Source organism: Aulostomus chinensis, chromosome 24 (genome assembly GCF_037954235.1).
Source record: "Aulostomus chinensis isolate RoL2024-O1b breed Wild chromosome 24, RoL_Achi_v1.0, whole genome shotgun sequence".
NCBI lineage: Eukaryota > Metazoa > Chordata > Actinopteri > Syngnathiformes > Aulostomidae > Aulostomus > Aulostomus chinensis.
In genome coordinates this window covers 3755708-3766379 of record NC_141343.1, presented here as the reverse complement: position 1 = coordinate 3766379, position 10672 = coordinate 3755708, and the positions used below count along the sequence as shown (strand labels likewise).

General features: G+C 44.4%; 1 protein-coding gene and 1 long non-coding RNA gene across 4 annotated transcripts in view; one reads left to right on the top strand and one right to left on the bottom strand.

The window, feature by feature from the left end:
* Nucleotides 1-5245: 5245 nt before the first annotated feature.
* LOC147238415 (uncharacterized) lies at nucleotides 5246-7309 on the bottom strand. 2 transcript variants are annotated; one of them, XR_015111709.1, is made up of 3 exons: nucleotides 7264-7309; nucleotides 5872-6032; nucleotides 5246-5755 (listed from the first exon to the last, which is right to left on the bottom strand). It is a non-coding gene; the product is annotated as an uncharacterized LOC147238415 (long non-coding RNA). The 2 variants fall into 2 exon arrangements; XR_015111708.1 differs by lacking the exon at nucleotides 7264-7309 and adding an exon at nucleotides 6995-7127.
* Nucleotides 6058-10672, top strand: part of LOC147238413 (serine/threonine-protein phosphatase PP1-beta catalytic subunit) — a 29823-nt gene continuing 25208 nt past the window's right edge. The window contains exon 1 of one of the 2 annotated variants that reach the window (XM_086196644.1): nucleotides 6058-6103. In XM_086196644.1, the coding sequence (XP_086052770.1) occupies nucleotides 6073-6103 (31 nt within the window). In that variant the 5' untranslated portion in view covers nucleotides 6058-6072. Of the gene's footprint in view, nucleotides 6104-6403; nucleotides 6607-10672 lie in introns of those variants that run through there. The other variant, XM_086196645.1, reaches the window with a different exon arrangement.

Genomic DNA, 10672 nt, shown 5'->3' with positions numbered 1-10672 from the left:
TGGAAGAGTGGAGGAACAGTTGAGTTTGTTTGTGCAATGAAAGGATGGTGGAGTCATGAGCACAGCGGCATTAGCTTCTTCCTAATTTGCGTCAAAATATGCATTTTTTTTTTTTTTTTTAGGACATGCAAAGGAGGACTCAATGACAGTTAAGTAAAAACTGACTCGGACACGGCTCTTCATTCCACTTAAAAGTGAATTTTAAAAGGAAGAAACATGAATCTCTTTGGTGAAAGTAGTGTGAATGCACCCTAAAGAAAAAAAAAAATTAGCTTCTTCCTCAATTGCAGGTTCTAAATTTCAAGTTGTGCCGTGATCTTTTGCGGTGTGGTGAGTTCCAAGGAAAGATGCAAGTTTTTCCAGTGACAACTGCAAAAACCGAATGAAGCACATTGAACAACTGAGTTAATAATCTGTGCAATGAACAGATATTGGGTCATCAGTACAGCGGAATTAGCTCCTTCCCTAGATTGCATCTAAACATGTCAGAGGAAGGAACTGCAATGAGTTAGTGACATTTATTGAGTAAAACCTGACTAGGAAAGGACTCGGTCTATGAATTTAAAGTAAATTCTAAAAAGAAAAACTCTGGTGAAACTAGTGTGAATGCACCCTATAAAAAAAAAACCACACAAACGTGTCGGTTGTTGTTTTTCTTTTCTTTTTGCTGTGCTTTTATTTTATCAATCACAAGATAAATACTTCCGGCATAGTTTGGCTTTAACTTGACGCAGACGCCGTGCGATTTTGTGTTGCTCCTGTCCTGCAACTTGCCACCACCCACTCCAAACAGTGCGGAAATACCCAGATGACGCAGTTAAAAGGAGCAGAAAAAAATATGTTGTGATGGGAGACCGACATTTCTGGCGTTCGTCATCTTCCGGAAGACAGTTTCAGATGGTTTTCAGAAGATTTTTTTTTCTGGGCTTTTTCATGTAATCGGTGTCAATCTAGAAGAGACCCTGTAAGAGTGTGAGGCGTGATGTCCTCCTCACTTCTGGAACTTCCAGGTTTCACTACCTGTACGTTTATTTTCTGCTGGCCACCGCGAGAACCACAGACAAGCGCAGGCCCTCTGTTCATAGTATTAGCAGTTAAAATGTAAAGATTACATAAATTTTTTTTAAACCCATTTTAACCGGAAGGTGGTGCTATATGCGAATAAATCAAGTTTGCTCGCGTCGCACATGTTGTGTCTGTGTGGCAAACGTTCCAGCCTGGCAATAAACTGCTCTTGTTGTCATTAAATTACTTCCATACTAACATATTCAGTTTCATTCGACAGTTATTTAACAATACGACTGCCTGTGTGGAGTAATAAGTTACTGATTACACTCCTAGATGCAGGAAAACTAGTCCCTGTTTTTGTCACTTCCAGGCTGGATTACTGCCCCTCCCTCCTACCAGGCGGGACTAACGAGTCCTTAAAGACTCTCCAGCTGGTCCAGAACGCTGCTGCCAGCGTGTTGACTAGAACTGGTAGCAGAGACCAGGTCTCTCCTGGACTGCTTCTCTGCATGGCTCCGAAATTCAGAACAGAATTCAAAATTCTTCTTCTACCGTCAAAGTCCTCAACAGTCAGGCTCCTTCATCCCTGACAGAGCTCCTGGTCCCCTATTATCCAGCTAGAACCCTTCACTCCCAGGATGCAGGGTTCCTGCTGGTTCCTAGAGTTCTAACAGTAGAATGGGAGCCAGAGCCTTCAGCTATCAGGCTCCCCTCCTGTGGAACCGTCTCCCAGTTTCAGTCCAGGACCCAGACCCCCTCTCTAGGTTTAAGAGCAGACTAAAGACCTTCCTCGTTGATCAGGCTTATAGTCGGGACTGCTTAGTCTGGCCCTTAGATCTGCTGCTATAGGCTTATAGTGAGGTGCTGGACCTGCTCTACTTGTCAGGTGTCAGGGGAGAACTTCTGTTGGGATTTGGCGCCGTACAAAAAAAACTGACTTGGCGACTTTTGGGTTACTTTCATTAAATCAGAGCAGTAAAGTCACTCCTTCTCTCATGTCAACAAATTCAATCAAGTTTGGAACCATTAGTATTTGGTTCAATATCTGAGTCAAATGAGCACTTATGTGCACAAATCTTCCACATCTCTTTTATATATATATATATATACATATATATATATATATATATATATACATATATATATATATATATATATATATATATATATATATATATATATATATATATATATATATATACAGTATCTCACAAAAGTGAGTACACCCCTCACATTTCTGCAAATATTTAATTATATCTTTTCATGGGACAACACTGAAGAAATGACACTTTGATACAATATAAAGTAGTCAGTGTACAGTTTGTATAACAGTGTAGATTTACTGTCCCCTCAAAATAACTCAACACACAACCATTAATGTCTAAACCCCTGGCAACAAAAGTGAGTACACCCCAAAGTGAAAATGTCCAAATTGGGCCCAATTAGCCATTTTCCCTCCCCCGTGTCATGTGACTCATTTGTTTTCCAAGGTCTCAGGTGTGAAGAGGGAGCAGGTGTGTTAAATGTGGTGTTATCGTTCTCACAAGCTCTCATACTGGTCACTGGAAGTTCAACATGGCACCTCATGGCAAAGAACTCTCTGAGGATCTGAAAAAAAGAATTGTTGCTCTACATAAAGATGGCCTTGGCTATAAGAAGATTGCCAACACCCTGAAACTGAGCTGCAGCACGGTGGCCAAGACCATACAGCGGTTTAACAGGACAGGTTCCACTCAGAACAGGCCTCGCCATGGTCAACCAAAGAAGTTGAGTGCACGTGCTCAGCGTCATGTCCAGAGGTTGTCTTTGGGAAATGGACGTCTGAGTGCTGCCAGCATTGCTGCAGAGGTTGAAGGGGTGGGGGGTCAGCCCGTCAGTGCTCAGACCATACGCCACACACTGCATCAAATTGGTCTGCATGGCTGTCGTCCCAGAGGGAAGCCTCTTCTCAAGATGATGCACAAGAAAGCCCGCAAACAGTTTGCTGAAGACAAGCAGACGAAGGACATGGATTACTGGAACCATGTCCTGTGGTCTGATGAGACCAAGATGAACTTATTTGGTTCAGATGGTGTCAAGCGTGTGTGGCGGCAACCAGGTGAGGAGTACAAAGACAAGTGTGTCCTGCCTACAGTCAAGCATGGTGGTGGGAGTGTCATGGTCTGGGGCTGCATGAGTGCTGCCGGCACTGGGGAGTTACAGTTCATTGAGGGAACCATGAATGCCAACATGTACTGTGACAGACTGAAGCAGAGCATGATCCCCTCCCTTCAGAAACTGAGCCGCAGGGCAGTATTCCAACATGATAACGACCCCAAACACACCTCCAAGACGACCACAGCCTTGCTGAAGAAGCTGAGGGTAAAGGTGATGGACTGGCCAAGCATGTCTCCAGACCTAAACCCTATTGAGCATCTGTGGGGCATCCTCAAACGGAAGGTGGAGGAGCGCAAGGTCTCTAACATCCACCAGCTCCGTGATGTCGTCATGGAGGAGGGGAAGAGGATTCCAGTGGCAACCTGTGAAGCTCTGGTGAACTCCATGCCCAAGAGGGTGAAGGCAGTGCTGGAACATAATGGTGGCCACACAAAATATTGACACTTTGGGCCCAATTTGGACATTTTCACTTAGGGGTGTACTCACTTTTGTTGCCAGGGGTTTAGACATTAATGGTTGTGTGTTGAGTTATTTTGAGGGGACAGTAAATTTACAGTGTTATACAAACTGTACAATGACTACTTTATATTGTATCAAAGTGTCATTTCTTCAGTGTTGTCCCATGAAAAGATATAATTAAATATTTGCAGAAATGTGAGGGGTGTACTCACTTTTGTGAGATACTGTGTGTATATATATATATATATATATATATATATATATATATACACATACAAACGCACATTCCAATAAAGTATTTCTGCTCGTGTATATATACATTTACATGTGTAAGTGTCCATATATATATATATATATATGAGAGAGAGAGAGAGACTATGCTTTTACTCTGTCACTGTGAGCCAGGCAAAGAGTTGCAGCGTTGGGCTGAAGCTAACAATTATCTTCATGAATCTGTAGAACCTTTGCAGTAATAACTGGTGAATTACTAAGTAAAAATGAGAAATGCTCATCAGAGTTCCTCAGAGCCTGAAGTTACGTGTTCCAAATCAGACTCTCTATAGTAAATGGCAAAACAAATAAGTAAAATTAAAAAAAAAAAAAAAAAAATCAAATCCTGTATGTGAGTCTTCTGGAACCTGCAACATTTATGAATTTCGCTTTAAAAAAAGAAGGGAAAGATTAATTGCTTATTGAAAATAGTTGGAGATTTTCTTTCTTTTGGTTTATTAATTTGGTTCATTGTTACACGGCAGCACGGTGGAGCAGTGGTCCTCACTGTGACCCCCATCAAAAAGGTTGTGGGTGGAGCCCCGGGTGGAGCACGGGGTCTTTCTGGGTGAGTCTCCATGTTCTCCCTGTTCCTGCTGGGTTCTCTCTGGTACTCCAGCTTCCTCCACAGTCCAAAGACATCAAGAGGGGACCAGGTTAATCCAGACTCTAAATTGACCGTAGGCGTGGCTGGGAGAGCCAATGGTTGTCTGTCTCTATGTGTTGGCCCTGCCATGGACTGGTGACCTGTCCAGGGGGAAGGCTGCTGGGATAGGCTCCACCTCACACTCTCCTTCCATCCATCCATATTCCTGTTAAGGGTTGCGGGAGGTGGAGCTTATCCCAGCGGCTACAGGCGAGAGACGGGGTTCACCCTGGACAATTTAGAGTCTGGATTAACCTGGTCCCCTCTTGATGTCTTTGGACTGTGGAGGAAGCTGGAGTACCAGACAAAACCCAGCAGCAACAGGGAGAACATGGAGACTCACCCAGAAAGACCCCGTGCTGCAGCCGGGGCTCCACCCACAACCTTCTTGTTGGGAGGGGACAGTGAGGACCACTGCTCCACCGTGCTGCCTATCACTCTCCCTCCATTTTAAAAAAAACTATCTAAATCATGCGTGCAGGAAAACGCTGATCACGCAGTGGATGAGCAATCTGCCGTCCACATGACCAAAATAATACTGAGGATATCCTGATGAGATGTTGATGATCCGGCAACACAAAAACAGAAAATCCCAGAATACCAAATGAGTTTTCTGCAAAATAAATAATAAAACCTGATGACTTTTTTGTATCAAAATAAAGAGAGAGCAGTGAAATGAAACACTGGTGATTGTTCATTGTCACATTTTTTATCACCCCTATACAATCGTGAAGGTGTCGCGTCCGGCTTGGAGCGTCTTGTCTGTGCCGAAGCAGGACGAGCCACAGGACTTTCCACCGAGTTCCACAAACTTCCCTGAGAACCGATCGCCAGGAGCTGGAAAGAGGACATTTCAAATACTCACTTTAGAACATGTGACAAGAGAGTTGTAGACGATTGGCTGCTTTGTCGTCACGCCACTCTCACGTCTGTCTTTACCATCTGGAGCTAGCAGCTAGCTAGCTTAGCTTAGCATATAAAGAACAGGAGCGCAGGACTTGATCTCTCTGCTACTGCTGTTTGAATGGACTTCACTGTGTACTTCTGCAGTTTTACTCACAATAAGAGAGAAAATAAATATTTTCCACAGTTGAATCCCGTCGCTCAGCGTTGTTAACTGCTTTAAACCAATTCTGCTGTTGAAAAAGTCTCAAGAGGTCAACACACTCACCCGTCACCTCGGGGTTGAACCGCTCTCTCAATCATGGTCGTGTCCTGTTGGGGGGTAAAGGACAGTGGAAGATGAGACGTCATCTTACAAAATAAACTCCACCACAAAGTTGTTTCTTTTGGAAAAAACGCACAACACAAACTGCAGCAGCAACTTTCACCTGAAGCAGGAAAAGAAGTCTCGAGGTCAGCAGTCAGTGCTCACAGAGAGGGTACCTGACATCTGGATGCAGGACAGGACGCTGATGCCAGCCAACATGAGGACGCTCATGACTCCTGAGGCTCTCAGCAGACAAACTTCAAGTCGCCCTGTGAACGTCTCCTGGTTTGGAAAACAGAACACATCAGGAAGACCAATTCTGATGTGCACATTTCACGTCTCAAACCCCACCAGTAGGTTCTGGACGAGGAAGTAGCGGGTTGTGTGGAATGGCAGGCCTTCGTCCAGTAACAGTATGAGTAGCTGCAGTGGGGAGATGTGTCGTTTTATTTTTGTATTTTAACCAAGGGGAGCACCATGTTGTACTTTCGCCCAGGGCCTGATAGCTCTTTGTGCCGGCCCTGGGTTCAGCTATTGAAGCAAGTGGTCCTGTTTTCTTCTTGTTGTTGTGGTTTTTGACAAATCATAAAGGATAACTGGATTAGTTTCTTCCTATGGTGGCAAATTAAAGGCTCTCAGCTATATTTTCTTATATAAGCAGGCCGGCGTGAGGTATTTAAAGGCAGCCTGATATCCGTATAAGGGAGCCTCGGGTTGGTGCTGCGCCTGTGGGCGGTGGGGCGGTGCCTGCTCGCCCGCCCTGCTTTCCCCAGTCTGCAGCGGCCGGAGCTCTTCGACACAGAAATGGCGGAGGGGGAACTAGATGTCGACTCGCTTATTTCTAGGCTTTTAGAAGGTGAGTCCACACTTCTGTTGAAGAATCCGCCCCTGGCTGTTTCCTCAGTGGTCCTCCAGGTTCCGTTTTAACAGCCGTTGACCAGGAAAGCCGCGGCGGTTGCTAGCGGAGTGAGGAGGACTGTCGGTAACCACTGGCGCACCTTCAGTTAGCCTCCTCCTCGCTTTCTTACCTTCTCTTTTAGCTAAAGTTACCTCCAATGTACTCATCAATGCACTTTGTATACACGTGTGTATGCGTGTGTGTGTGTGTACATTGAAGTGTAGGAGTGCTATCACGGATGAGTGCTAACAAAGTTAGCAGGAGGGCTGTTAGTCCCCCAACAGGTCAGATAGTCGGAGTCTTACTAGTTGCAGTAGTTAATGGCTTAATACGAGTATTGCCTCACTGTTGTTGCCATCATCACTTCGGAATGCAGCATACATCCAACTAGATTTGACTAGAAGCACAGCTGACGAGCTAGCTTGAGCTCCGCTGGTGGAAACTTCTTCTAAAGCCTGGTAAAGTGAAATATACTGACACATATTCTGCGCACTTGTTTGATTTTGTTAACGTATTTGAATGTGTGTGTGTGTGTGTGAGAGAGAGAGTGAGAACGAGAGAGACTGAAGACACTGTGTCTCCAAAGGGTTGAGTAGTTTGTGTTGAGCTGCAGACCTTGATGGTGTTAAACCTGCAGTCTTCACCCTGCCAGCCTTCAAATGATGTGACTTTGGTTCCATGTAGGGATGCAAGATGTGCTGGCAGGTATCCTCATATCTTACAACTGATTTCAACCCACATTTTCTGCGTAAAAACAAGTTTGTAAGCCTTTTCCATTTTTCAATACTCTAAAAACAAAGTGAATCTGTGAAAAGTATCATTTTTGTAGCTTCCAAACCATCTTCTTCCTCATCATACGCAACAAAAATGAGCAGAAAAGAAGAAACTGATGTAATTAGGTCAATATCTGCTGATGACCTACTGGTGTTATTGTGCATCATTGATTCCATGTGTTATGAGTGTTTTGTTATTGATAGGGACAGATGCAGCGCTAATTACACAGCAGTTCTGCTAGCATCACATTGATAGCTTCTGTAGGTCTTCCTTCCAATAAATGTGGCCAAAAGAGGCTGAAACGTTTGTAGAAAGTCTCTTCTGCGGATTAGAACAGCACATGAAGTGCAATAGCATCGTCTTTCATCCATTTAATGACATTTAATCAGACACAAATCATTAAAAATAAGAAGAAAAAAAAACAGTAAATAGCATCAGCATGACGGCGCCTGGAGGGCCTCGCCACTGTGTAACGGCCACACGTCAAGACCAGCGTTTCCCAGCCAGAGACTCGGGGCGAAGATGCATTCATGCAGACAGGAGAAGGGAATTGTAGTTACACAATTCCATGAAATGAGATTAATCCTAAATGCTACAGCTCTTCCTCACCGCACACACCTGTGTACACTCGGGTTAATTAAACCCAGGTAAAGCTGCTTTAACATTGATCCTGTTGTAAGTCGATGAGCAATTGTCTCTTTTTTTTGTGTGGTTTGTTTGTTGTCTCACTGCCTGAACACAGACGGGTTGAATTTGTGGCTGAGATGACGTTAAGTCATGGAAGGTTCCGGTGCCTCTGTCGCTTCTGTGGTCAGATTTAATTAGCTGGAATGCGGCTCCAGATTACTGCGTTCACGTGGGTTTCGTCTTCCAGATGATGTTGATCATCGGAGGGCGATCAATACTCGGGTCTGCTGCAGGGTCATTTGCATGGAATGCTGATTGAAGCTGGTGGAACAAAAGCTGGATGACACTATTTTTTTTTTTAACTGTTTAATTCATGTCATCTTCTTCTTCTTATCTTTGCTCATTTACGATGAGTAGCAATGTAGGAGATAATTTACAGGCTTTTACAAATGTTTTGGAAAGAAAAACATGATTTTTTTAAGATGCAAAACGTGTGTTGTGTAGTTGTTCTTACACAGACATTGACATCAGTGAATATCGACTCCAATCAATCATAAGAAAACACAGCTTGCTGCGGCAGTTTGATTCCAAGAAGTAAGATGGGAGCCCTCCAGCAGGAACCATGCAGGCTCCAGTTTAATTTCCATCTGCATTATTGTGCAGACCTCATTTTAAAAGTTTGTTTGTTCGTTTTTTTTCCAGAAATGTGTGAGCACAGGTCATTGCCATAGTAAATAAAGCAATAAGATTTCAAGAAAGAAAGAAAAAAGTTGTGTTTGGGATGATGCTGCACAAAGCAACCTAAGGACTTTCGAAGAATCCCTGTTGCTCCCGCAGCATTTGTTATGTGTTGGGTTGAAGTGTGGAACTCTGGAAATAAGGGATCTGACCAAGGTTAGCGGATCTGTCTGTCTAGCGTCACAGACGGTGTCCCAGTGTGTCGTCCGTAGATTTCGGGAGGGCAGATATTTGTCATCAGTTGATTGTCACAGACAGTCGACGTGCAGGAGATGGGGTGGTTCGTTCACAGTTTAGCAGCGCAGACTGATGAGCCTGACATGGACGGACATGTCAGTAACCATCTAGATTGACTGGGATCGGTTACATAATCGTGCTTGTTGTTTGTGATTGTCAGCTGTGCAGTTACAGCAGAGTTGTGTTGTCAACTGGGTAAAGCTACTGTTGCTGGCTGAATCTGTAGTATCCTATTTTTATGCAGAAACGAGGAAAACCTCTGGAGGAAATTGCAAGGAGCTTCTCCTGAAGGCTTCCAGATGTGAGCTCTGAATGCATCCATCTCCACTCAGCCGCTTTCTCTTCCTATCTGCAGCTAATCTGTATCCAGCTGACTACTTTGTCTTGTGAAAGTTTGCTCCCAGCAACTTTTTGGGACTGTTTGGAATTGGAACACATATTTCATCAAAATGAAAGATGTCAAAATTTCAACCATCAGCGCCCAGTGGCCCCCGCTCAGACCTGGCATGGAGACGCATCCTCAACAGTCCGACCTCAGCTCTAACTGCAGATCTGGAGCTATCGAGATTTCGCCTTTGGGTACATGTGGCCGCAGTCTTTTAGCGATGTGAAGGCAACTTTGTCCCGTCTTATCAGCTGATATTTTTAAAAAACATAAATGCGTACCGCCAAGGTCGCCAGCGGCTGCGTGTTATTGTCTGATCATTGTAATATTATTGTTCGCATCTTGGACGGCATGTTGTTGGTGTTTTTAGTGCTGCACAACTAATTCCTCCCCTGGAGAAGTTTGGTACCAGAAACTACCATGAATAAAAATGGCGCTTCACTTCCTTGTTTTGTCGGGGTCGACTTTATTGCATCCAGACCTTTAACTGCTCTGCACATGCAGTCGTGCTCCATCCAGCCAAATCACCATAATGTCCTCAAGCTGGCATGACATTCCATTTCCTTTTAAAAGATAATGTTATTAATGCCAACTGTTTGCTAAAGATGCTCCGATCTACATTCATTTTTCAGTTGTGATCCAAGAAGCAGTCATGCAGCCCGCTACTCTGTCAGGCTGTTGTTATGTTTCTGAGGACGGGCGATGGGCTGCGAATGAATCGCCTTTTGGGGGGATGAATAAGTCATCTTAGACATTCACAGTTGCAAAGAACTTGACCAAATGAGTCAGTGGGGATGTAACAGTTATCAGGTTGAAGGAAGACCATGGGAATAATCCCCAGACAGAAGTTGATCACCATGATAACCATGTGAGAGTACACCGGAGTGAGAAATCACCAGCATCGCCCATGGTTAACAGCCCCAGAGATGCAGGCTGAGCAGGTTGTTTGTGGCATAGCCCCCCCAAATAAAACCTCCTGACCCAACTAAAAGCATTCTCGCCGAAGAGCAGCTAGATGAGTGGTTCTACTGGTTTCAACTAAATCTGAGGCGTTGTTGAGATGGAAGTGTCCATCCTTCCATTTTCTATTGCTTATTCCTGTTAAGGGGTGGGGGTGGGGGTGAGGTGGGGTTCAACCTGTATCGGTCACCAGTCCATGGCAGGGCCAACACGTATAGACAGACAACCATTGGCTCTCCCAGCCACGCCTACGGTCAATTTAGAGTCTGGATTAACCTGGTCCCCTCTTGATGTCTTTGGACT